This window comes from Aotus nancymaae, unplaced genomic scaffold, assembly GCF_030222135.1.
Source record: "Aotus nancymaae isolate 86718 unplaced genomic scaffold, 86718_ANA_hifiasm-v0.15.2.pri h1tg000044l, whole genome shotgun sequence".
Lineage (NCBI taxonomy): Eukaryota > Metazoa > Chordata > Mammalia > Primates > Aotidae > Aotus > Aotus nancymaae.
The window spans coordinates 1,633,076-1,660,838 of NW_026988458.1; the positions used below are offsets into that span (position 1 = coordinate 1,633,076).

At 52.1% G+C, this 27,763-nt stretch overlaps 1 protein-coding gene across 14 annotated transcripts in view; it reads right to left on the reverse strand.

Annotated features, from left to right (window-relative positions):
* ATP11A (ATPase phospholipid transporting 11A) overlaps nt 1-27,763 on the reverse strand; it is a 180,580-nt gene that overhangs the window by 70,005 nt on the left and 82,812 nt on the right. For all 14 annotated transcript variants that reach the window (XM_064361855.1, XM_064361857.1, XM_064361854.1 and 11 more), the window contains exons 2-5: nt 19,714-19,836; nt 8,219-8,308; nt 7,339-7,419; nt 1,743-1,850 (exon numbers count right to left, since the gene is read on the reverse strand). In XM_064361855.1, the coding sequence (XP_064217925.1) occupies nt 1,743-1,850; nt 7,339-7,419; nt 8,219-8,308; nt 19,714-19,836 (402 nt within the window). The remainder of the gene's footprint in view (nt 1-1,742; nt 1,851-7,338; nt 7,420-8,218; nt 8,309-19,713; nt 19,837-27,763) is intronic.

A 27,763-nucleotide genomic window follows, 5' to 3' on the forward strand; every position in this document is an offset into this window, starting at 1 on the left:
CGCCTCCTGGGGTCCTGTCCCACTGCACCAGGAGGGGCTATGGCCTTATCCGGAGAGGCTCACTGAGCCCGGCTGGCTGGGCCACTCAGAGGCCCTCCCGCTCCGGGCTTCTGGAACAAGCCTGGCTCTCCCTGTACACGGGACCCAGTGGGGAGCTCCCTGCCTCCCTCACTGAACCTCCCACGGCTCGGCTGGGAAAACAGTGGGGTAGGCAGCGGGGCTGCAGGAGGGAGGAAGGCGTGGGAGTGGGCGAGGGCCAGGCAGCGAGCACGGGCACCAGCGGGGACAGGAAGGGGCCGGCGTGGGCCTGGCACCGAGCTCCACGGTCAGATGGTGGACTGGAGCAGGCTGCTGACCGCTGCCTTGACACAAACATGAAAACCACACTCATGGTTCCACCTATGCAGGTGCTTCCAAATGGCTAGTAAAAGTCCGAAAATATCTCATTTAAATAATTTAAACACATTTTAAAATACATTGATGTGCTACTTACACTAATAATTCACTTGAAACATTTAAAATCCAGCCTTCAAGAAGAGCTGTAATATTCCCAACACAAAGAAACAATTCACGAGGTGATGGACATCCCAGTTACGCCGACTTCCTCTTTACTCATTGGTGCGCGGGCATCAAAGTATCACACAGACTCCCAAATACATACAACTATTATATATCAATAAAAAATAAATTTTTTGGCAGGGCGCAGTGGCTCATGCCTGTAATCCTAGCACTTTGGGAGGCTGAGGCGGGCGGATCACTTAAGGTCAGAAGTTCGAGGCCAGCCTGACCAACATTTTGGTAAAACCCCATCTCTACTGAAAATGCAAACACTAGCTGAGCGCGGTGGCGTGCACCTGTAATCCCAGCTACTAGGGAGGCTGAGACCGGAGAATCACTTGCTCCTGGGGATGGAGGTTGCTCTGAGCTGTGACTGTGCCACTGCACTCTGGCCTGGGTGAAAGAGCAAGATTCTGTCTCTAAATAAATAAATAAATTTTTTAAAAAATACAATCTTCGATGTGGTTTCCTGTTCCAATTTTCATCAACTTCCACCTAGCAGAATTTATACTAATACAATTTTCTTATACCTTATTCTAAAACAATACATTTCCACCTAGTAGAGTTTATGTTAATATTTGATTATATCTTATTCTAAAACAATACATTTCCACCTAGTAGAGATTATGTTAATATTTGATTATCTCTTACTCTAAAACAAACTTTAGAAGCAGTGTTGCCAACCTTTCTCTATCTTGATTGGTTCGTGTGTTCCCATAATGATTTTAAATTCCACCAGTTCTGGTGTGGAATGCTGCCAGTGGGGAGGCTGTGTGTGGGGGTGGGGGTGGTGGGTACATCGACCCAATATTGCTGTGAACTCAAACTACTTTAAAAAGTAAAGTCTATTAAAAAAAAATTAGAGGTAAAAAAAAAAAAGGTACTAGGGAGCTGGGGCCTACACCCAGTAAAAAACATCTCAGTCTGTTTTGTCAAAGAAAATAAAAACTTTTAAAAAAATTTATAGCTAAAAACTGTTTTAAGAGACAGGGTCTTTCTCTGCTGCCCAGGCTGGAGAGCAGTGGCCGTTCACAGGCATGGTGGAGCCTCCTGAGTGGCCTCCAGCCCCTGGGCTCCGTGATCCTCCCGCCTCAGCCTCCTGAGGCGCCCGGACGGGAGACGTGAGCCACCGCACCTGACGGTCACTAGACTAAACCCGGGTAAACGTGTCGGGTGCCACTCACCCGCAGCTTTCGGCTTTGCTTCCGGACGAGCTTGCCGTGCTGGATGAAATGAACGGGACACTGGTTCATGGCGTTGTCTGCTTTATGTCGAAGCCAGTCTTCATAGCCCTAAAGAAAGGAAGGAGAAGAAGGGTGAGAGGAAGCAGGGAGAGAGGGAGGGAGGCGCAAGGGAGGGAGAGACGGAGGGCTCGAGTTGAATTCTGTGTAAGCACAATCCAGCCGGCAGAGGTGTGTTTTCAAATCAGGATGCACCACACACACTATTCTCTGTATCCCTGACAGAGCATCGACATTTTCCCAGGCAATTTGAGCTGCTTTCCATGTTTGCAGTCGTACAACCGCAAAGACGTTTGATAAAGATGCTTCTGGAAGTTTGCACAAGTGCTACATAACTGCACTTTCGTGCACATTCATGACATCGCCTTAGGATAAATTCCTAAAAAAGGAACGTCCGAGTGAAAGGAGGGAAGCCCCCTTCTCACATAAACGCTGTGGAGCCAGCTGCATTCCACCCGCTGAGTGTCAGCCTTCAGCTTGGAAATGCACACGCTGGCCATACTTCCCTTTCATTAAAAACTGACGTCTGTCATGAGATCCGGCAGCCCAGACTCTCGGTGAACCCCTGGCTCACTCTGTGACGCTCGCAGCAGCCTTAGGGTTCTCCGTGCATTTCTGTGTCTGAGTAACCCATGCGGGAGACATCTCATCGGGGCTCGTGTGTGCGTCGGCTTCGCACTGGAGAAGCGGCCCCAGTTCACCCTGACCCCGGCCTGAGTCAGGTACGGACACACGTGCTCCAATTCCAGCTCCCGAGGCACACCCTCTGGTTGGAAAGTCTGGTGGTATCTTGAAAGAAGCGGCAGCAGGAGAGGCGGCACGCCGACACTTCCTGGGATGACGGACGTGCCTTTGTGTCTCGCGTTGCCGGGTGCAGGTGCCTCAGATAAGGATGGGGAGCGGCCGTTCTCAGTAACCATCCCCAGCAGGAAAGACTGCACACCCAGGCCTATGCACATCCACTGCCCCTAATGCACATCGGGATTGGGAACACAGCTGGGCCACACACAACACACAACCAGACGGGGTGGTGATGAGAAGCTGTGCCACGGGCCCGCTGCGCGTATGCCGACAGCCTGTGGGGCACGAGGCTCACAGGGCACCCTCACTATGGGCCACCTGGCATCAGAGGCCTGCGACTGGCGTCTGTTCTGACAGGAGCACAAACAAGTAACCAAAACCTCCAGCTTCTGGAGAATTAAGAAACCCGGGATGCACAGATGCCTGAAGGTGCGGAGCCTTCTCCAGCTTTGAGCGTTACAAGTGACACCGCGGCATCTGACTGCTTTTCAGAGATTCCTCCCAAATGGCTGAAATACCCCCCCGCTTTCTGGGGAAACTGAAGAACAATCTTCTTGGAAGGCGGCAGTGGGTAGATGACTCCTGGGTTTGTTAAACACACTTATTTAGCACCCACTGCATGCTCAGCAAGCGCCAGGCACCGGGGACCTGCAGATGACAGACCTTGTCCCCAGCACTGCTGCTCTCAGGATTGGTGGGGAAGAAACAGAAGTAACTGCAAGTTCAGCTCAGGTGAGAGACACCAGTGCCCCCAAGAAGCCCAGTGCCCTGGCTGCGGGAAGAAGCCAGAGAGGAGGTGCCCAGGAATGCCCAGTGGTGATAGAGTGGGGATGGCACTGCCCAGTGGCCAGCCTGGCTGGGACGGGAGGGACATGTGGAGGCCCGTGCAGGTGGCGGGCTGATGGGAGGGCCCCATGGGTGCCACAGGGAGAGGGCAGCAGCAGAGCCAGGTACAGTGAGATGCCCGTCAGTGTCCAGGGGATACACTGGGGAGATGGCATGAAAAGAGAGGCAGGAACCTAAGAGAAATCAGGGAGGGCTCTGTGAGTGCAGGGGGCCTCCCAAGGTAAGCGAGGAGGGGCTGGGAGGGAGCATGGGGACTCCGGCACAAACATCCTGCTGGAGCCCGAGCGTTGAGGGGGGCCACTGCAGAGGGAGGCGCTGGAGCCCGAGTGGGGGGGGGGGGCCGCTGCAGAGGGAGGCGCTGGAGCCCGAGTGGGGGGGGGGCACTGCAGAGGGAGGCGCTGGAGCCCGAGTGGGGGGGGGGCCACTGCAGAGGGAGGCGCTGGAGCCCGAGTGGGGGGGGGCCACTGCAGAGGGAGGCGCTGGAGCCCGAGTGGGGGGGGGCCACTGCAGAGGGAGGCGCTGGAGCCCGAGTGGGGGGGGGCCACTGCAGAGGGAGGCGCTGTTCCTGAGGAAGAGGGACAAGGAGGTCCGTGGTGGGGAAGCCAGGAGGGTGCTCGGGCACAGACAGGTCCAGACCAGCAGTGGGAGAAGCGAGGCCACCCCCAGAGTGAGGGCTCGGTAGCAAGACACACGAGAGAGGAAGAAACCCCTCCGGGCAGGGACGCTGGACATGAGGCCCAGACCTGCGGTTCTGTTCATTTGACCCCTCTTAACCCCCCCAACAACGCCCACCCCTGGGCACTGCCCCACAGCCAGGCTGAGGACACCTCATGATCTTGTCTAGGCCATGGTCTGCACGGTGTTGAGAAGCGGCCTCCGCATCCACAGGGCCGTGGGCTCCCCGGCCGCTGCCTCTCTGGCCCAGATGCGTCTTCACAGCCACCCTCCCCACTACATGCAATCCTCTCCTCACCTCCAGGACGCTCCTGGAGCCTGCAGGAGCTTCCTACTCAGTGGGGTCCCGGGAGGGATGCAATCCTCAAAACAGGCAGAGCAGAGGGCGCTGAACAACAAACTGTGCCCGCCTCCAGGGCAGGGCTGGACAGGACGCCGCCGCGGAGCCTCGGCCCCTCGTTCCGCACCCCGCGCCCCCTCTCTCCGCGCCCCTTGAGTCTCAGGGGTCTCCTTCCTGTCTGCGGCCTCTGCTCCTGCCACACGGATGTGCCACAGACAGCACAGGATGCCCTCACCTAGTCTCCTCGATGGGTCCCCGAATAACGTCATCTCCTTCAGCACCATTTCCTTTCGAAGTTGATGAGAAAACCCATCGCTTTGCTTAAAGTTGAAGTCTGCAAGCGCCCACCACCATCATGCGGTGAGGCCTCATCCCGGGTAAGCGTCAAACTGCCCGAGTCACGGGCAGCAAGGCCTCTAGCGGCGTGAGTTTCCGCCACCTTCTGTTTGCAGGCAGAGCACTTCCTCTCGGTCGCTGTGTGTGTTCTGCCACGCACCACGGTGGAGCTATCCACTTCCTCACTGAGGGACGCTGGGCTGCCCGAGTCCTTTACTAACCAATGATGGTCACCACGGACATCCTAGTTCACGCATCCCGGCAGGCACGGCCGGCTCCGGCCTAGCGAAGACGCGCCCCATGTGCTGACTACACAGCTGCATGTTTATCATCCACATTGGCCCCTGTGTGTCCAGATGTTGGTCTGGACACGGTCTCTGCCCTGGGACTGGTCCTCTACCAGACGATGCCAACTGCTGTGCTCGGTGGCTCTGCCACCCTCCTGCCAGGGGCCCATGGTGCCTGCCTCACCATGTCATCTCCAGACTTTCACATCTGAAAGCCAATCTGGTTGGTGTGAAACACAGTTCAGGCTGTTGTCCAAATCTGTATTTCCAGATTACTAGTGAGTGAGAAGGAAAAGTCAAACCAACATTAATATTCTGTAACTCTCACCTACTCCTCACAGGTGCATCTGAAAAATGACACACCCAGACATCCATCCTCATACCAAATATCAACTAGACCACCAGAAGAAGAATGGCATACTCTGAAAACCCATGCACAGACATGCTACAGTGATGCCAGCCCTTCACGTGGCACCCTTTAGACTCTGGAGTAATCACTCTGCAACAGGCCACCTTCAGCGCCTGTGTCCGCTCAGGGCTGCGTGTGTACCACGTCACATGTGAAGTATGCTTCAGGTATTTATTGATTTAAAGACTAACACTGGCCAGGAGCAGTGGCTTATGCCTGTAATCCCAGCACTTTGGGAGGCTGAGGCAGGTGAATCGCCTGGGTTTAGGAATTTGAGACCAGCGTGGCCAAAGTGGCAAAACCCTATCTCTACTAAAAACACAAAAATTAGCCTGGCATGGTGGTACATGCCTGTAATCCTGGCTACTTGGGAGGCTGAGGCAGGAGAATTGCTTGAACCCAGGAGGTGGAGGTTCCAATGAGCTGAGATTGTGCCACTACACTCCAGCCTGGGCGACAGAGTGAGACTCTGTTTCAAAAAAAAAAAGACACCACCAAAGCATAGCTTTTCCAGCAAGAAGTTGACCATCAAGAATTTAACTAGCAGCTGTCACTTTGCAAATTATCCAGATGTCTCAAATGATAATCAACCAACAAATATCAAAATGCAAATAGCACTGGGTTCAGAAGTTTGCAGCAGATGAATGAACTGTGTATAGGACAGACAAAGAATCCTTACAAGTTTTCTAACAGAAAGACAAATAACCCAGTTTAAAAATGGGCAAAGGATCTGAAGACTTTCCTCGAAAGATTCACAAATGGCCAGTAAGCAGGTGAAAAGCTGCTCAACACCTTAGTCACTAGAGGAGCCAGCTCCAGGCAGCTCTCTGCACGCAGGGTGGCTGTGATAGAAACGGCAACAACAGCAAGGGTCAGTGAGAACGCGGAGAAAAGAGCCCCGCACGGCCTGTGGGGATGCAAAATGCCGTGGCCGCTTGGGAAACACGGTGCCGGCTCCTCAAAACATCAGAGCAGTTCTGCTCACAGGGACACGCCCCCAAAATTAAAAACCCATGTTTACCCCTAAATATAGGATATATGTGATGATTATATGTCAATTAAAATAAACAGAAAAAAGGAAGCCTATGTCCACATAAAACCTGTACACAGCAGCATTATTCACAACAGCCAAAAGGTGGAAACAGCCCAGATGTCCAACAACAGAGGAGGCAAAAAGCAAAACGGCGTGTATCCGCTTCGTAACAGGGAACGAAGAGCTGACGTTAAACGCAGAGAAACCTTACAAACATTATGCCACGTGAAGAAGCCAGTCGCAAAGCAACAAAGATGAACCAGGAACACGCAGTGTTTAGGACAGGCAACTCCGGTGATAGAAAGATGAGTCTTTGCCAGGGACGGGGAGGAGAAAAGGGGAGTGGCTGAAGTGAGAAGACGGATAAACAGAGAGTAAATCTGAAACGTATTCTTCTCCACGTTAGTCACTGGCTTTATTTACCAGGGCTACGAAAAAGAAACAGCAAAACAAGAAAAACAAAACCATCCCATTTGCCGGAGTCCACAAGTAGCACGTTCTGTGGTGGTCAGGACGGCGCAGGACGCAGAAAGCCTAAGGGACTCATCTGAATTAGCTCATCCCTGGGTGGCTTGGGACAAGAAAAGCATAGATTTCTTCTCAAACTCATATGGCGCCAGACTTGCACTAAATTACATAACATCTCTTATTTGGCTTCAACTCTCAACCTAACACAGTTATAAAAATGCATTTCCAGAACCTGGTTGAATTTTCTATGAACTAGCTGAAACAAACTGATTACCCCGCTTTGAATGAAAGGTAATTCACCCAGCAAAGATGACGACTTCCTTTATCGTCTGTAAAATGCTCACCTGTTTGATAGCCGTGACAGTAATGACAAAGAAGAGTGGGAGTCCACTTGTTACTGGACTTGTGGGCGTGTCAATGATCAACTGCAGAAAGAGAGAATTGCAAAATTATCTTCAAAAATGCAAACCAGTGACTTCAGGCGGGCGAGTTTGCCCTGAGCCAGCACTTCGCATTCACTTTGACTTGTTTGAAACCCTTTGCTGGCACCCGACTCCGCCCACCACTGGGAACAGCGAGTAAATCATCCTATTTCACTAACTGTTAAAATGAGGGCAACTTTTTTTAAATTAAGGAACATGCTCCAGGAAACCACTGATCGTCAGCAGCAGACAGCCTGAAGTCGGGGCACGCTGTGTGTTAATCCACCCCTCTGCCCCAGGGTCACACTTCAATTACACGATTTGGATAATTTCATGCTGGAAGAATCAGAGTGCTGTTCTTAAAGCACATCTGGCCTACTGTTCCCGAACTCATACCCCTGAGACTTTTTTTTCACTTTGTTTTTAAAACTCTCTTTCAACATGTACCGCCTTTGGATTTTGATTTTCTTTAGAGCATCCACACACATTTGGAAGAGTAAAGTGTATGCACAGCTTGGCTGTGAGCTCGTCCGAAAGATGACAAGGCTCTGATTTCCCCTCAGTACTAGAAGGAAAGGGGCAGGAAGGGCTGTCACCAACTTAAACCTGAAGTGACGTCGTGTGTGCTTTATCCTGTGCGGGTCTCACAGAAGCAACACATTTTGTCCTTAAGAAAATAAATACGTGATTGTAGGTGAGGGCACCACATCCTGGCTCCTTCATCAGCTGCACGGCAGTTACCCGAGAACAAAACCTCACTTATTTAGATTTATATTTGATGGAAAACAATGACCGGCCTTACCTGCACCAGAAATATGATAAGGAAATAAAAGTTGGCTATTCTTCTGAATTGTTCAAATAAATTCTTGGGTATAAAGTTCCAAAATGTGTACTGCATAAAAGAAAAACAAACATCCATCATTTAGATCAGATTTTGCTTCTCATAGCGTTACTTTACAGCACAGTAAGCAGCACTGGGTTTTAAAGCACCATGTTTAGCTTTAGACAGAAAACTCATCATTCACACTCGAGAGCATCTGCTGACAGCTAGGAGGGCTGAAACGAAGTGTGCACTCTGAAACACACACGGAAATTACCTGACTCCAGAGAATTCAAGATAAAACACAAGGTAGCTCAACAAAAGTTTGATTATGAAGACGTCTTTTATAAAACGTAAACCTGTGATCAGTAACTCGACACATTAGCATTTTACTTCAGTAATTTCTGCAAGATCTCTCTTTTCAGTGACAGCTTGACGAGGTAATGGCAGGAAGCTGAGTGGAGCCTTCACTCAGTTCTAAGCAGCTTCTGAGGCAGAGGGGTTTTGTGTCCACAGCCCAGGCACAAGAGCTTTGAGGACTCAGGGGGAAGGAGAGGAAAAGAAAGGGAAGGAGGGCAGGGGAGGGAGGCAAGGGAGGGGAAGGAGGGGAAAAGGAGGGGAAGGGGAGGAAGCAGGGGGAGTGCCCAGCCACCACAGCCTCTTCTCTCCACACTTCTCATTTTCCTTCTCTAGCAGTTTCACTCAACCTCTGTGTTGAAAACAACAACATCCCAGACGTCATGAACCTTCGCTGAGTTTGACATGTTTTACGTGGTAATGAAGACAGTCTACCGAAACCTGAATAAGCTCTCACGGCCTGTGCGGTGGCCTCTGCCACCTGTGTATCTTCAACGGTGCGCATTTCAAAATCCCATTCCGAGGTGGGTTCTGGCTCTGGGAAGCCAGAAGTAGCTGTCAAATTCTTTAATTCCAGGCTCATGAACTTAAGTTAGTTACAATTCAACGTAACAGCTGAAGCCTGGTACGGTCCTAAACTGTCCAACATACTCTGAATTTGGTGTTTACAAATATTTCAGAGGAAATCCATGTGTGTCTTTTGTTTTAAAACTTCTTTGCCTCGAGTTTCCAGTGGCTTAGAGATTATACAAGGAATTTCCATTTTCTATTCTAATGCACATTTACAAAGTGATTTCACCTTTCATAATGAAGTTCCTTAGTGAGGATAAAAAGTGGTTCCCCTCGTTCATGACGACTATGGCCGTGTTTTCAGTTCCCGTCTCAGGCTGACCATAATAAAGGGGCCTCTGGGTCCTCCCTGACTCATCCCGCCCTACCCTCCAAACACCATTCTTTTCCCTGTGTCGTTTGCTACCAGGTTTCTATCAGAGATGTGTTCTGCAACTCTCCTAGGCAGTGGCTCATACTGTCATTCTCTTAACTGTATTTTGCAAAGCATGAGTTTTAATCTTCATGAAGTCCAACTTACCAATTTTTCTTTCATGAACAGAGTTTTTGGTGTTATATCCAAAAACCTGTTGCCAAACCCAAGGTCACCTAGGCTTTCTCCTACATTTCCATGAGTTTCATTATTGTGCATTTTACGTTTAGGTCTATGACTCACTTTGAGTTAATTTTCTTTTTCTTTTTTTGCCCCAAGAGACAAAGCTTTCAGAGTTAATTTTCTTGAATGGTGTACGCTCCTGTCTGGAGTCACTGTTGCTGGGGATTTTCACGTGTCCAGTTTTTCTAGCACTCTCTGTTGACAAGAAATAGTGCTTTTCTGTCCGCCCTGAATTGCCTTTGCTCCTTTGTCAAAGATGGGTTGACTCTCTGGGTGAATTTACTGGGTGGATCTACTCCCAGGCGCTCTATGACCTTTCAGCAACACCACACTGTCTTGATTACTGCACTTCTACAGTAAGTCTTAACGTTGGCAAGTATCAGCTCTCCAATTTCGTTCTTCAATATTGTGAGGCTAGTCTGGGTCTTTTGCCTTTCCACTTAAATGTAGAATCAGTTTGTTGATATCTACAAAGTAACTTGCTGGGAATTTGATTAGGATTGTACTGAATCCATAGGTCAAGTTGGGAAGACCTGACATGTTAAAAACATGGAGTTTCCCATCCATGAACATGGAACATCTCTCCATTGACTCAAATCTTCTTTGATTTCTTTCATTACAGCTTTGCAGTTTTCCTCATCTCAAGCTCACGGATCCTTCTGCACGCCGCATCAATCTCTGTGCGGTCTGTGTTATAAATCCCCAACGTGGCTAAGCCAGGGCTATGATTCTGTGGACATGTCTCAAGCTCATGGACCCTCTGCACACTGTACAGTCTGTACTATAAGTCTCCTACATGGCTAAGCCAGGGCTATGATTCCACAGACATGTCACAAGCTCATGGGTCCTTTGCACACTATGTCAGTCTCTGTACAGTCTGTGTTATAAATCCCCAATGTAGCCAGGCCAGGTGTATGAGTTTTCCATGCTGCTCTAACAAATTCCACATTGTGACTTAAAACAATTCTGGAGGTCAGAAATTTGCAATGGGTTTCACGGCATTAGAATTAAGGTGTCAGCAGGGCCGGTTTCCTCCCGGATGCCCCTGGGAGAAGCCGTTTTCTTGCCGTTTCCCGCTTCCTGCAGAGGCTGCCTGCATCCCTCGGTCCCTTCAACCTCTGAAGCCAGCTGTGGCTCGGACACTCCCGTTCTGCCTGCCTCTTCCACTTACGAGCGCCTCTGTGATTACTTCTGGCCCACATGAATAGTTCTATAATCACCTCCCTATTTTAATGTCAGCTGTTCGGCAATCCTGACGCCCCTGGCCATGGACGGTGACACAGTCACAGGTTCTGTGGATCAGAATGTGGACATCTGTGGGAGGTCATCCTCTGCCTGCCACACTGGGTTTTCTTCATGTGAATACAGCCAAATTGAGAACCCAAAGGCAAGAGCTCTGGATGGAAAAGTAGCCACACAAACTGAGGCAGAGTAGAGAACACGTGGCTAGCTCTTCATTCCTTTTGCTTCTTATTCAGAAAGAGCAAACAAAAACTCCAGATTGCCAATAGAAGTATAGGCACGTTCTTCCTTTAAAACCAAAAGCACAATCTTAATTCTCAATTTGCTAACCCCACCTCAAGACAATTTAGGTACTCTATGAAATCTTAAAATATTTACTCTTCAGCATACTATGAAAAACAGAGTCAGACCCCCCATTAGATCCTGGCTCTGCCATTTAAAAACCATGTAAACTTCAGCAAATTATTTAATGATTCTGAGTTCTAGTTCTCTTGTCTCTACAACTTGGCAAAATTATACACGTGATCCATCTTTTTAAATATTTAAGAAAGATATATTTTCTCTCAAATGGGCCATAATGAAAGAGTCAGCTACTCTCCATTAACTTTAGGACACAGTAAAGAAATATCTTCGCCCACCCAGGTGAGACCAGCCTTATTGTCCAGTGCCCAGGCCAACACATTTGTTGTAACTAAACATCTCCACAAATTTCTCTATTACTCAGTAACAAAGTCACATTAACGAAAAAAAGATTCTACGTAAAATTCCACCTTTCATTTGCTGAAGTACTTTCACATGAAAAGCACGTGCTGTCCAGGACTCCTTCCAGAGGACCCTGGGAACTGACGTGAAGGTGCAGATGAAACAGGCCGGCCACAGGCTGGGAACCGTGACAGCGGCGAGGAGCCGCAGAGATGTACAATGCTCCTCTCCACGGCTTTGAAAGTTTCCATGTTATATGAGGAACTTCTGGTAATATTTACGAGATAAAATAAAGTATCATCTGCAATCCTTCCAAAAGTGCAGACCAACTTCCATCAACCCTGGAAGGCCGTGCTAACGTCTGGACTGGCCATCACTTTTTTTTTTTTTTTTTAAGATGAAGTTTCACTCTGTCACCCAGCCTGGAGTGCAGTGGCACGATCTTGCCTCACTGCAGCCTCTGCCTCCCAGATTCAAGTGATTCTTGTGCCTCAGCTTCCCAAGTAGCTGGGATTACAGGCACCTGTCACACCCAGCTAATTTTTGTATTTTTAGTAGAGACTGAGTTTCACCATGTTGCCAAGGCTGATCTTGAACTCCTGACCTCAGGTGATCCACCCACCTGAGCCTCCAAAGTTCTGGAATTATAGGCGTGAGCAACTGAGCCTGGCCCGGCCTTACCATATTTGAACATTACTGCACAGCTTTGGAATTTGAAAACACCTGCATGATTGCCTTATTCTTTTTTTTTTTTTTCTTGAGACAGGGTCTTACTCTGTCTGTCACCCAGGCTGGAGTGTGTTGGCGCAATCTCGGCTCACTGCAACCTCTGACTCCCGGGTTCAAGCGATTCTCCTGCCTCAGCTTCCTGAGTAGCTGGGACTACAGGCACCCACTACCATGCCCGGCTAATTTTTATATTTTCTGGTAGAGATGGGTTTCACCATGTTGGCCAGGCTGGTCTGGGACTCCTGACCTCAAGTGATCTGCCCACCTAGGCCTCCCAAAGTTCTGGGATTACAGGTGTGAGCCACTGTGCCTGGCCTCAGTTGCTTTATTCTAACTGGGCACTGAGGGCTGCAGCCGAGCCCCACGACGCTGTGTAATCTCTACGCCTCACAGAGTTAGTTCTCACGGCTGACCATTAATATTGCCGAAAGGAGGGTTATTAACTCCTGGTGATGCATAGTAACCCCAAGGAACTCATGTAAACTGTCATGACTGCACTGACGTAGCAGCAACATCTGGATAAAATAAACTGGAATGAGCATTTTACTGCACACGTTAGGGCTCGGAAGCTGATGACGGTGGCCAGTTATCCTTTGCTCATCTTCGTGGAATTGTATTAATATAAATACTTGCCTGGAGACACAGTGTAATGTAACACTGGGCCCTTCAACTGTGATACGATCAGTAGCTGTACTCAGCCCTGGGAATTCTCAGCAGGAAAGCCACAGCATGGCATCAAGTGGTTTTCCTCCTGCAGGAAATCTCAGAAAACCAAGTGGCCCTCAGCACCTCTCTTCACAGATGCTATGCGCTTTGCTGAAGGACACAGGACAGTCACTCTTTTCATTTCTCACTTGGTCGACAGATGCCACACCGAGTCCACAGCTGCCAGGCTCTGGTTCTGACCCTGAGCTGCAACGTCTCTGCAGTGTCTGAGCCTCGAGTTCCCGTCTGCCTCCTGTCCCTTGTGGAAGCCAGTCTCTGGTTTGTGTTACTCGCCCGCAGTGTGCTGTGTAGACAGGGAAGAGCACGGCCTCACCTGGCCCCGAGACAAACCCGGGCACTGTCCTCTGCCAGCAGCCTGGGCGCCCGCAGGAGCACCTGCTAGCTGTCTGAAGCGTCAGCTGGTGTTTAGCTGAAACGGCTCCAGCACTGCAGGGCCCACCTGAGAGTCCTGAAAATGATGGGGACACCGGACATCTATCTGCTTCGGACAGTGAGCCATTCACACGGAACTGGGATCTTTAACTTAAGATTGCGCAGCGGAGATGCAAAACACAGAAAATTATGCCAGGACAGTGGATCACTGACATCGGAAATGCACGAGCACCCAGAGGGGCTAAGAAAAGTGCTCCTGGACAGAGCAGTGGCTCACACCTGTAATCACAGCACTTTGGGAGGCCGAGGTGGGCGGACCACGTGAGGTCAGGAGTTCAAGACCAGCTTGGCCAACAATGGTGAAACCCCATCTCTACTCTAAATATAAAAATTAGCTGGGTGTGGTGGTATGCGCCTCTAATCCCAGCTACTCAGGAGGCTGAGGCAGAAGAATCACTTGAACCTGGGAGGTGGAGGTTGCAGTGAGCCAGGATCACACCATTGCACTCCAGCCTACAAGGGCTACGGACTAGTCTATCCTCTTCTGTGGCCTCAGGCACATGACTGAGCTCTAAGCCTCCACTTCTTCATGAATACACTGGGAATAATCAGTACTGGTGGGCTCACAGGGTTGTTTTAGAGCTTATACGATGTAATAAACATGGAAATCATTCATACAAATATAAGTCCTGAAAACACTGGATATACCTACGAATTGCAGAGGGCATTTTTCCTACCCAATTACCAGAAGGACTCTGCTTTCTTGATGGCATGGAGGGACCGTATAGGCTAAGCCAAGATTTAATTCTGTGGCCTCCTGAGGGCAAAGCTGGGAACCATGTGAATTCTGTGCACGAAGTACAAATCTGGAAAAGGAGGCACGAGGCAACCCACCACTTTCTAGAGTTCAGGAATCCCTCCATGGGGGTGGCAGGCAGGCCTCAGTGAGATCTGGAGTTCTGGATTCCCCGTGTGGGGGGTGCAGGCCTGGGGTAGCTCTGGAGTTCAGGATTCCCCGTGTAGGGGGTACAGGCCTGGGGTAGCTCTGGAGTTCAAGATTCCCCGTGTCGGGGGTGCAGGCCTGGGGGAGCTCTGGAGTTCAGGATTCCCCATGTAAGGGGTGCAGGCCTGGGGGAGCTCTGGAGTTCAGGATTCCCCATGTAAGGGGTGCAGGCCTGGGGGAGCTCTGGAGTTCAGGATTCCCCGTGTGGGGGGTGCAGGCCTGGGGGAGCTCTGGAGTTCAGGATTCCCCGTGTGGGGGGTGCAGGCCTGGGGGAGCTCTGGAGTTCAGGATTCCCCGTGTGGGGGGTGCAGGCCTGGGGGAGCTCTGGAGTTCAGGATTCCCCGTGTGGGGGGTGCAGGCCTGGGGGAGCTCTGGAGTTCAGGATTCCCCGTGTGGGGGGTGCAGGCCTGGGGGAGCTCTGGAGTTCAGGATTCCCTGTGTAGGGGGTGCAGGCCTGGGGGAGCTCTGGAGTTCAGGATTCCCAGCGTGGAGCTCTGGAGTTCAGGATTCCCCGTGTGGGGGGTGCAGGCCTGGGGGAGCTCTGGAGTTCAGGATTCCCTGTGTAGGGGGTGCAGGCCTGGGGGAGATCTGGAGTTCAGGATTCCCCGTGTGGGGGGTGCAGGCCTGGGGTAACTCTGGAGTTCAGGATTCCCAGCGTGGAGCTCTGGAGTTCAGGATTCCCCGTGTCGGGGTGCAGGCCTGGGGGAGCTCTGGAGTTCAGGATTCCCCGTGTGGGGGGTGCAGGCCTGGGGGAGCTCTGGAGTTCAAGATTCCCCGTGTGGGGGTGCAGGCCTGGGGTAACTCTGGAGTTCAGGATTCCCAGCGTGGAGCTCTGGAGTTCAGGATTCCCCGTGTCGGGGTGCAGGCCTGGGGGAGCTCTGGAGTTCAGGATTCCCCGTGTGGGGGGTGCAGGCCTGGGGTAACTCTGGAGTTCAGGATTCCCAGCGTGGAGCTCTGGAGTTCAGGATTCCCCGTGTCGGGGTGCAGGCCTGGGGGAGCTCTGGAGTTCAGGATTCCCAGCATGGAGCTCTGGAGTTCAGGATTCCCCGTGTGGGGGTGCAGGCCTGGGGGAGCTCTGGAGTTCAGGATTCCCCGTGTGGGGGTGCAGGCCTGGGGGAGCTCTGGAGTTCAGGATTCCCCGTGTGGGGGTGCAGGCCTGGGGGAGCTCTGCACAGTGCAGGAAGCAGGGAATAGGGTGCACTGGGCTGTCCTTTTGGGTTTTGACACTGCCCAAAGTCTCTCCCCCAAGAAGGAAACAGAAATCTATCAATCACTGATCACCGGTAACTACACTTCCATCAAACAGATGAGAACTTAAAACTAGTTCCACTGGCACTGTCATCCCCTACGACGTCTTCTTCCATGAAAAAGGCTTTCACATTCTTTGATTTCATAAAAGCAAACTTGCAGAGAACAAGCTTCTGTGGCACTTAAAAAGTCTTAACTACTAGCATTTTTTTTTAAGGTAGAAATCATTTTCTCCCCCACCTCAGGAAAACATAGATACATCACCACAAATGTATTCTCCAAAATCAGTTGTAAACTTATGTTTTACCAATTAGACAGCATTTTTTCACATTTGAGCTGTTACACGAAAATAATTATGAGTCCTCAATTCCAGGCTCGAGAATTCCACTTCGGTTGATCCGGATCAAGGTCACTGTCAGGCCAGCTACCTGCCTAGATTCCAGACCGCACCCTTTCTGAGGGCCTCTCCTTCCTGAGTGTCGTCAGCAAAAGAGGTTACGCCGGACGTAATTTTCCCTTGAAATTACACAACCTCATCCACTTGAAACGGAGACTAAGCCGCTAACCCCACCTCTGTGAAGAGCGAAGACCAGTCAACTCGTGGGCGTATCTGAGAGCAAAGCACCCCCTGGTCCTCGGAGGCTGAGATGAAAGGCGTCCGACTGCTCTCCTGGTCCTGCAGGGCCCTCCACCTGCGCTCAGGCCGCTCCTGAGAGCCTGTTGACCCCGGCCTGTGAGGTCCTGCTCGAGGGCTTCCTGGTAGGAAAACCCTTACAGCTCTGAAAAGGCCCTGGAATCTCAATAAGCCCACAAAACCCATCCTGACAACCCACTCAGCGCAGGACTTCCTGGATCGGAAACTGAAGCGGCCTCACAGGGCTCCAGTTCCACAGGCAGCAGCAGAGAGGAAGGGCCCAGCCGAGTGGGAGAGAGGGTAGCGCAGAGCCAGGGAGCGGGGTGGGGCGCACGAAGCCACCAAGGCCACTGTGTGCAGGGACGCTCGAAGCGGACAGCAGGAAAATGACAAAACTCGAATGATACCGCAAAGGAGTCAGGAGTGGCAGGCAGAAATCGCCGTGTTCCATTAGCTCCTCCAAAACTGCCCTCAGCTTCCTGCCAGCCCCCGCCAAGTGGACCGGGACCCTCCTCTGGCGCCTCGATCAAGCTCTGCCACTGCTGCTGGCCCCTCCCTGTGGCCCCACACAGCACCCTCCACATCTCCAGGGAGAACCAGGCATGTGTGGCCGTCGGGCAAGTCTGCCCTAAGAAGGGAGAAGCCAGCTCCCGGGGGGTTGAGGGCACGGGCTGGGTGATGCCTTCATGGCCCCCATCCGGCTCGGATGAGCAACACTGAGCAGTGGGGAAGCCACGGCTCCAAGCGCCCATCACGTGTATCCCGGAATCCTGCCCTACGAGTCCACACGGCACCACATGTTGACACTGGGTGCTTCCTGCTTCCCTGTGCCTTTGTGCTGCGAAAGCTGAGCTCACAGGAGCACGTCTAGGGTTCGTTTGGGCCTGGAGGGTGGGTGAAGTGCATATTAGCTTGGAAACCATCTTCAGTGAGCTCTGCCTGAGACTGCGCTGACTTGATAACTTTGCAAACGTTACCACTGCAGAGACCGCATTTTGGATGTGATTTCTCACCAGTACACTTCTTCCATGAATCACGACTGGGAAAACACCCACAACATTTATCTCATTGGACTTTGTTTTTGAGCATTTATATGTCCTATTTCTAGAGATTAAAGCTATTAAAATTTTTTGTAATCCACTGTTACAAATTAAATAATTCCATAAAAAGGCTTTGAAAAGGTGATCTTTTCTGTTGTAAAATATTCTTAAAAATGTGCAACTCTTTGAGAGCACATAAATAATAAAGCCAAAGGAGTCTATATGCCAGGACGCTTGAGTGTGAATTAAGTAGATTTAGCACAGGGGTCTACACGTCAGGACACCCGGTGTGAATTAAGTAGGTCTACACAGGGGTCTACACATCAGGACACCCGGTGTGAGTTAAGTAGGTCTACACAGGGTCTACACGTCAGGACACCCGGTGTGAATTAAGTGTGTCTATCACAGGCGTCTACATGTCAGGATACCTGGTGTGAATTAAGTAGGTCTACACAGGGGTCTACATGTCAGGAAACCTGGTGTGAATTAAGTGTGTCTATCACAGGGGTCTACACGTCAGGATACCTGGTGTGAATTAAGTAGGTCTACACAGGGGTCTACACGTCAGGACACCTGGTGTGAATTAAGTAGGTCTACACAGGGGTCTACACGTCAGGACACCTGGTATGAATTAAGTGTGTCTATCACAGAGGTCTACACGTCAGATTACCTAGTGTGAATTAAGTAGGTCTACACAGGGTCTACAGGTCAGGACACCTGGTGTGAATTAAGTAGATCTACACAGGGTCTACATGTCAGGATACCTGGTGTGAATTAAGTGTGTCTATCACAGGGGTCTACACGTCAGGATACCTGGTGTGAATTAAGTAGGTCTACACAGGGGTCTACATGTCAGGAAACCTGGTGTGAATTAAGTGTGTCTATCACAGGGGTCTACGCATCAGGATACCTGGTGTGAATTAAGTAGGTCTACACAGGGGTCTACACGTCAGGACACCTGGTGTGAATTAAGTAGGTCTACACAGGGGTCTACACGTCAGGACACCTGGTATGAATTAAGTGTGTCTATCACAGAGGTCTACACGTCAGGATACCTAGTGTGAATTAAGTAGGTCTACACAGGGTCTACAGGTCAGGACACCTGGTGTGAATTAAGTAGATCTACACAGGGTCTACATGTCAGGATACCTGGTGTGAATTAAGTGTGTCTATCACAGGGGTCTACACGTCAGGATACCTGGTGTGAATTAAGTAGGTCTACACAGGGGTCTACATGTCAGGACACCCGGTGTGAATTAAGTAGGTCTATCACAGGGGTCTATACATCAGGACGCCTGGTGTGAATTAAGTAGGTCTACACAGGGGTTTACATTCCAGGATGCCCAGTGCGGATTAACTAGGTCTATCACAGGGGTCTATACATCAGGACACCCAGTGTGAACTGAGCAGGTCTCCACGGGGGTTTACATGTCAGACGCCCGGTGTGAGTTAAGGGCATCTACACTTGCCCTGTGTGAATTGAGTGCATCTAGAATGTCAGGACACACATGTGAATTCTGTGGCTGCCTCACGTGTCCACATGTGCAGCCGGCCATGAGTGTGCCTGTGTTTAGCGTCGTCCATTCTGAAGGAGAATGAAGCTAAAGGGAGGAGTCTGAACACAGGCTCACGCGTTCTGGAAAGCACCGTCTACCCCACTTTTAACGGCAGCCGCTAAATTTCCAGCCTATTCTTAAGACCCGTCTCCTTGTCACTGTCTGAATGTGGGAAATATGTGTGCACGTCCACGCTCCCGTCCACGGAGAGAAACACGCTTCATTTCGACTGTGGCACTAGGCTCACGTCGCCTACGCTTTGCCTCGGCTGCACGTCATGAACCAGCTCAAAGATCTGCCCTGGGCTTTGCTGTCCGGGGTGGCTGGTATCATTTCTATCTTACCAGCACCGAGACTCTGGCCAGGGCGGCCCACGACAAGCACATGGCCAGGCACCTCAGAAGTGGGAGCTGGGTAGGGTGTGAATCCTGGACGTGAGACCTGCACTGCTTCTGTGACAGGGTCGCCCGAGAACAGAGACACCGTGATGTGAGGCCTGGCCAGGGGAAAGCCTCCTGTGGACGGTCACCGGGAGGGCAAGTCCAGCGCCCTCGGTACGGTTCTGATCCGAAACCGTTGCTGGGGGTGCTGGTGGCCGTGACAGCAGGGCCAGGAGCAGAGCTGGTTTCGGAAACCGAGAAGCACTAACACCCCCAGGCAGCTGCTCTAGAGACTCATGGACACTCAGACCCAAGACAGTTACCTTGGAGGAGACGATCCTGTTGTCTGGGTACCTCTGCGGGATGTAGGCCTCTGCGCCCGGAGGTGGCTCCCTGTGCCCCACGTAGATGGTCCTGCTGTCCACCCAGTTCTCTTCTCCTGCACACTGGGAAGGGAGAGAGACGTCAGGCAGCTGCCTCAGAACCCGCACGCAAAGGCTCTTCCCCAGAGCAAGCCTGCTGCTGAGAGCCTCGCTCAGGGCTGGGGGAGACACGGGCCCCAGCGCACCAGGCCCCAGCCACCCTGTCTTACGCAGCCCTCGGGGCCAAGGTCTTCAGGTGAGCACCAGGAGGCTGGGTGCTCCCGTGAGAGCCACACAGTGGACACCAAAGCTGACTGCCAGTGGAAACAGCACAGGGTGATATGAGAACAGAACACACTGCTAATCAAAAGGCTTCCAAAAGGGAAGGGACAACGAAGTCGAGGCAGAAGGCGGGACTCGACTCCAGGGGTGGGGCTTGGACACTGGACCAGATAGAGGACTAGTGAAAACAGGGCTGGGGGAGAGGCAGCTTTCCATACGACACGCCCCCGTGTGCCTGTCAGTTTACCATTGCCATGGCAACAGCGGGGAGCTGCCCTCCCCCTTTCCATGGCGATGACCCAACTGCGTAGAAGTTACTATTTTTCCCCTAGAAAGTTCTGCATAAACCACCCCTTAAGCTGCATGCAATTACAAGTGGGCAGATGCATGGCTGCAGCGCCGCCCTGAGCTGCTCCTCCCCGCCTGGGGGGCACCTCGCTCTGCAGGAGCAGTCACAGAGCTGTGGCACGGCCTCTTCAATAACGCTGCCTTCTTCCACCTCCTGCTTGCCCTTGAACGGCACTAACTGCCATCCCAGACTCCAAGCCAGGCGGGCAGTGTGACCTCGCTGCCCTGGCCATGCCACAGCCTGGCTGCCCCTCCCCACACAGACAGGCCCTCCTCCTCCGGGATGGGGCCTCCCTGCGGCCTCTGTTTAGTGGTGAAGCCAACAAACCTAAGGGGTGTGGAGTTTAAAAGCGTCCTAAGAGCTTCAGAATAAACTGCTGCCTATAAAGGCTAAGAAAAGTCCCTGGCTCCTTTCTTCTTTCAGAACACAGCCAAACAGATGCTTCTCATTCTCATGGAACCAGGATATTGCACTGAACAAGCATATAAGTGAACCAGGATATGAAAACCGTATAGCTACCTTTTAATACAAAAGTAAAAATCCTAGAAACTTTCTTCTAAGCTTCAAAGACAACATCTCAATTTTGGGAGTGGCCAGGAGCGCAGACACTGGCTGTGAAAGCTGAACGCTTCTCTGGAGCCGTGCGGCTGTGCCCACGCCACGGTGAGCCCATGCCACGGTGAGCTCACATCACGGCAAGCCCGTGCTTCCGGGCCGCTTCCAGCCAGCAACAAAGGGACCCTGTCTCAGGGAGTCACGATCGCGATGAACTGATGAAGTCCAATCCATATTCTCCACACTGCCGAGCAGACACTTATTAGATAATCACATGAAACACAGCTCACATACAGCCCTACAGTGTAGTGCCATTTACACTGACACAAGTGGGAAGGACTATTTTTGTCTCTGCTATGACATAAGAAAATAAATCGCCTGCCTGCACGCAGTGGGACTTCCTAAATCCTCCAAACCAGCAAAACCCGCTTGAGATGAAGCGCATACACATTCAATGACAGCCATATCCCTCGGGAGACGCCACCTCGCGGGTGTCCCCTGGGTGGTGGGGACGGGAGAGTCCCTCGAGGCTGCTTTCTGGTTCCTGGCTTTACCCACGGGCTACGACCCAGTGGCCCAAAACTGAACGCTGATGCCAGGAAGCTCCGTCACCACCGGCCTCCTTGCCTGCCAGCCTCGTCAGCATAGCAGACACCAGACTGGATAAGGAAAGGACCCGAGGCCACGAGGTCACTCAGACGGCCTCACCCAGGGCATCGGGAAGGTCAGAAACCGAAGTGTCTCTTCAGGTCACACTTCAAAGGGAGGTCTCTGTGTTGTATTCTCCACGGATGTCCAAATTCTAAGACTCAACTGCCCAAAAGGAAGAGATGAGGAGCCCCAGAGGGTGCAGACAGTCACAAACTTGGCGGCGCCTGGCGACAGGGCGCCCGGTCGCTGCCGCTCACTGGCTGCATCACGCCATGTTTCTCTGTCAAATGTCATCAGCAGCGACATGAAGGGATTAGGAGAGCTAACTGTCACGGTCCTCTCAGCCCTCAGATTCTGGTTCTCTGTACAGTGACAACAAAAACAAACTCAGGAGCCCAATCGTGTAACTCCTGAACCTCGCCTGTCTTGAACCCAAGGCCACCTGCGCTGTGCGTAAATGGGGGCACAGACAAAACAGGATCGTGGCTGGGCACGGTGGCTCACACCTGTAATCCCAGCACTTTGGGAGGCCACGGCAGGTTGATCATTTGAGGCCAGGAGTTCAAGACCAGCGTAGCCAACGTGGTGAAACACCATCTCTACTAAAAAAAAAAAATACAAAAATTAGCCGAGTGTGGGGGCCCCTGTAGTCCAGCTACTTGGGAAGCTGAGGGAGGAGAACCGCTTGAACCCGGGAGGCGGGGGTGCGGGGACAAGATGGCGCCACCGCACTCCAGCTTGGATGACAGAGCCAGACTCTGTATCAAAACAAAACAAAACGAAAAAGGGGTCACACCACATGGAGTTGTTCTCAGGATTCAGAGTAAAGACGCGAGTAGGCAGGAAGCTCTCCAGGGCAGGGGGATGGGGACCCCGGCCTGTTTCGATCCGCCAGCCCCGTGCAACTCCTCCCAGTGGTCCCAGCCATGCCCAGAGGCTTCCACCAGCAGAGCAAAGCTGAAACCAGGCACCAGACCGTCTCTGTTTCCTAACGACTCAGTAGCAACCCAGTTGTACTAACTGCACCGAGAAAGCCACGTGGCATGTCCCCTGGTCGGCTCAAGTTCCGACTGAAGTAAAAATCTACACTGTGCTGATGGGACTGACCGGAAGACTCAAACTGACCCAGAGAACCATCTCGAGTGACACCTGGAGGGCAGGAAAAATTTGGCATAAGGGTCACAGTTGCACTGTTCACAAAAGACAAAAGTGGCCGCCTCCAGACGCCGTCCACTGACGAAGGGACAGACAAAAGGAGGCGTGTTAAAGAGCCACGGGAGGGAAGGAAGCGCCGACACCCAGGCCGGCACGCGTGGGGCCAGGAAGCATATCCCACGCGTGAAGCAGCACCGGCTGTGGGTCCACTCTGATGAAATGTCCAGAAAATGCAAACACAGGGACGGGGCTGCCGAGCACGGGGCGGGCGGCTGCTGATGGCTCCTGCCTGGCGGGGAAAAATGTTCTGGGTTGGAGCGGGGTGGTGGTTGCACCACTCTAAATACTTTCCAGTTGGAACCAACAAATCGCATGTTTTAAAAGGGAGAATTTTATGGCATGTGAATTATACCTCAGTAAAAATGTGATTAATATTTTTGCCAAATGAAAGGCATGCATGGTTTGCACACATGAGATCATTATTCCACACCTTCTCATTCTAGAAACCTAACAGGAATGTTGGCATCAAATGATATCACTCATCCGCACAACTATCACCATCAAACTTGCTTGGATTTTCAGCTTGTCTTTGGTTTAATGGTTCAATGACTCAAGTGATTTTCTTTACTACCTTAGAGGAAAAAGTCGCTCGTTTTTCTTCTTTTTAATGGGATGAAGTTTTCTCTCATCACTCAGGCTGGAGTGCAATAGCATGATCTTGGCTCACTGCAACCTCTGCCTCCAGGTTCAAGCAATTCTCCTGCCTCAGCCTCCCTAGTAGCTGGGATTACAGGCATGCACCACCATGCCCCAATAATTTTGTGTTTTTAGTAGAGATAGGGTTTCACCATGTTGGCCAGGCTGGTCTCGAACTCCTCAGGTAATCTGCCTGCCTTGGCCTCCCAAAGTGCTGGGATTACAGGCATGAGCCACCACACCTGGCTGGACAAGTCATTCTTAGATGTTGAACTGCTTCCCTGTTTCAGTCTTCCACATAAATTCTAGAAACTTAGATTTAAAGCTCTTCCTGAAAATCTCCTAGGAAGTGAAAATGGTTTACTTTTAAAAAATAATGAATTAATTGCTTTTTTTTTAAGAGATGGGGTACTGCTGTGCCGTCCAGGCTGGGGTGCTGTGGCTCTTCACTGAGGCAGCCGTTCACAGGCACAGTTAAGTGCCCTATAGCCTTGAACGCCTGGACTCAAGCAATCCTCCCTGCTTGGCCTCCAAAGCACTGAGACTGCAGGCATGCCACCACACCCCAAATTTCCTCAGCTTAAAATGAGAACGTTTCCAGCTACCTCAGTGTTTTACGTCTAACTTTGAAGAGTTACAAGGTTCTGGCCCTGTTGCCATTTCTTACACAGTGTAACTGCATGGGAGATGGAGTTTGCAGGGGCTTTCAAAGCTGCTGACCTGGACCACCTCCTCTCACGGAGCAGCTCAGCTCAGCAAACCTTTGCCTACCGCACCTCACACACTTCTGAGAGGCACATGGAGGCTGCACAGGTTCGCCAGCTTTCTGTCCACCACCTCAGCTGCTCACTTGGCCACTAAGAAAGACAGTGTTGCAAAAGGCCTGTGTGGTATGATGCTAAACATGCCCATCTGTCTCGTTTCCACAACTCACACGGAAGACTGTGGGAGGAAGAACAGGGAGGAGTGCCACGGGGCTGGGGAAACAGGAAGACGGACCCCAGCGTGCCTTCCAGGGCTGCGCCTTCCCTCCGGGTCAGGCCCAGGACTCTCTGTGCAGGGCACCACAAGAGGACCCCCGAGAAGAATTCCACGTCTGGAGTTGGAGGAGACAGGCGCAGTGAGCGGCGTGTGCGGAAGAGGGACGGGGCTTCCCCGCTGCACGGAGCCCACGGGGAGAAGTCTCACATTCCTTCTCCTAATATGTGTGCTCTGGACACGGCACTGTGCAGCATCCTGGCCGCCTTCCCACCCACCTTCCAGTAGGAGGGGGCTTCACAGAGGGGCAGCTGTAATCGCGTAGCACAGGAGCCTCGGAGAAAATGTCACCAAAGGTCGCATCAATGCAGCTACCTGAGCAGCAGCCTCTGTGGCTCCTTCCCTTACTTATTTTTTTAAAGAGAGTTTTGACATTTGGGATTGATCCACTCCTGCCTGAAAACACAAAGTCTCTGTGCACGTGCCTGGCAGTGTGGCAGTGTGGCTTTCTGACAGGTGCCAGGCCTGAGCTCGGTGGTTCCTGGCAGTGTGGCTTTCTGACAGGTGCCCAGCACATGTGTCCAGTGGTTGAGAAAAAATTCCCCAAGGAGCGAACGTCCCTGAGGCCACTGCCACGGAAGCATGCATGCAGGGCCAGCTCTAAACCCCAGGTGCAGAAAGGCTCACGGGGCGAGACCCAGCATTTCAGAAGATCTATGATGTGACACTCTCAGTGTGCACCACAGCATTCAGTCCCGTATTAATCCCACGCAGGAGCTGGTGTGGTGGCTCACACCTGTAATTCCAGCACTTTGGGAGGCCAACATGGGTGGATCACCTGAGGTCAGGAGTTTGAGACCAGCCTGGCCAACGTGGCGAAACCTCGTCTCTACTAAAAATACTAAAATCAGGCAGAAGTGGTGGCACACACCTGTAAGCCCAGCTACCCGGGAGGCTGAGGCAGGGAGAATGGCTTGAACCCGGGAGGCAGAAGTTGCAGCGAGCCAAGATCGTGCCACTGCACTCCAGCCTGGGTGACAGAGCGAGACTCTGTCTCAAAACAAATAAATAAAATACAATTTGCTATTGCTTTCCATTTGACAGAGTGCGACACCAAAGCTCAGCATGCAAACTCAACACACACCCGATCGATTATCCAGGTGGTTTAGGCAGCGTTCAGCATCACACAGCACAGAGAGGCCTACGTTTCGAGGGGCCGTGCTGGCCTTGCTGGCCCTGTGACCCTACCCAAAGTTCCTTGTTATTAAATGCGGAAGGAGCAGAACAAGGGAGAGGATGGAGCAGGAAGCAGGGAGGAATCTGCTCAATGTACCCAGTCCCGGGGATGGAAGGAGGGTCTGGGATCTGCCCTGGACTTCTGCTCACACACAGGACACAGGAGAGGGGCTGCGGGGAACTGTGAAGGAGGGGGCCAGCTGCACAGCCCCGAGGCATGCCCTCACACAGACGGGCTCACTTCAGGACGAGTCGCAGATGTCAACGCGAATCCCCGTAGAAACAGACGACAGCCACTGGAACAGCAGCAACCGCGGTCACAGACTCAGGACCTGCAGGCCGGCTGCCTCCATGTGCTCCTAAGGACTACGGGCCAGCCAGGCGGGAAGGCGTGCAGGGAACAGGCCTCCGAGGGCAGCCGTGGGCCTGCGGGAGGAGCGGGGGGCTCACAGCCAGGAGGCCTGGCATCCTGTGGGGCTGGCATTGGGGGCGTATTTGCTGGTCTCTGGCTGGCCCCAATTTGGAACTGGGGGCAGAAACTAGGTCTTCGTGAACAAAGTCCCGCCCGGCCAGCACCAGGGCTATGGAGGCGGTGTGGGCTGGGCTCCGGGCTGCGGCTCCCTGGTCACACGTGGCTCAGCCAATGTCCCTCTTCACTAGGGAGACACTTCTCCAGATGCTCTCACTCACAAGCAGAGGGGGCATTACGACATCAGTCTAACGTGCAGAAAACTGGAGTGAGGAAATAAATCACCCGGATTTCACAAAAGTTAACATTTTTGCTATATTTGCACCAACCAATCTTTTCTTAGAGAAAAAAATTTAAAATGTAGATTTTTTATATAAGTCATTTGAAAGTATTCACCTCCTCCCTCTTTTTAAAAATTCTGGCAATGGGTGAGGAAGAGCAGAGCCAAGTGCAGCTACCTTCCACCCTTCAGAGGAGGATGTCCTGGCGGCCCCAAGCTGCTCGGCCAAAAGCACCCTGAAACTGCCGGGAGGGGTCCTCCTGGGCACAGGCCTGGTGCCCCCCTGACCGATGGAAGCTCACCATGTGCATCCCAAGCCTCCCGCTGCAGGGCAGGAACGAAGAGGAAGGGGCTGCGGCAGAACTGGACAGCTGTGCCCTACAGCGGAGAGGGGCATCTCCGGAGCAGAGCTTCAGGCCGTGTTCTGCCAACCCCACTGGAAGAAGAAACACTGAGAAGCTATGCGGCCAGCCCACAGGTACCTCACCTGCAAGTCAAGGGCTGCCTCAGAGCAGGGAAAGATGGGCAAACTGAGTCACGCCAAACGCTGTTAGCTCTCTAGCCAGTGCAAGCAAGATCCCTGCGTAGCCCACTCTCAGCCCTCGGATGTCACATCCGAGGCACACACGGCAGCCTGCAGGCCTTGCCGCCCACCCCGAGGAAGAGTGGGACCCACCGGACGACAAAGCCCCAATTCCTAGGGTCTTGCGACTGTGCAACTCACGTGACGGGGGAAGGTGGAAGGGGAGGCTCACACACACAGCCTCACACGCCAACGCTCTTCACCGGCACCGGCAGACGTGTGCATTGCTCGGCCAGGCCGACACACACAGGGGAGTGACAAAAAAAGGCCAAAGGAAAGCGCCCATTCAGACCTGGCCCACAGACCCAGCGATCCACACTCCGCAATTCCTAGACAGTTCTCCAGTCCCCCTCGAGAGATGGACAGGAAGCCGCAGGCCCTGTGTCTGAGGAGCCGAGGTTCCCGGTGTGCCCGTCATCTAACTTACAATGAAGAAAACCCGTCAGGTTTTCCCAAAGGCTGCCATGAATGCCCTTGGGATGTGAAATACAACTGTGACCTGGGATGAGGAATTCGTGGTAAGTCACCGTGTGGCCCAGGCTGTGTGTGCACACACACGACAGCGAAGCCTCCGCCTGCCCCATCTGGTCTCTGGCTCTGGTTCTGCGTGTCTTTCAGTGCTGCTTTACCACGAAATGAGCTGCAACTGTGATCTGGTCCGCGTCTCTTGTGAGTGGGTGCAGCACATCGCACGTTTGCAATCTGTAAGTTGAAATCAGCCTCCCCTCAGAGTCCCTGATTAAAATAGTTCCTGGAAGGGGATCTATGTTCCTCTAA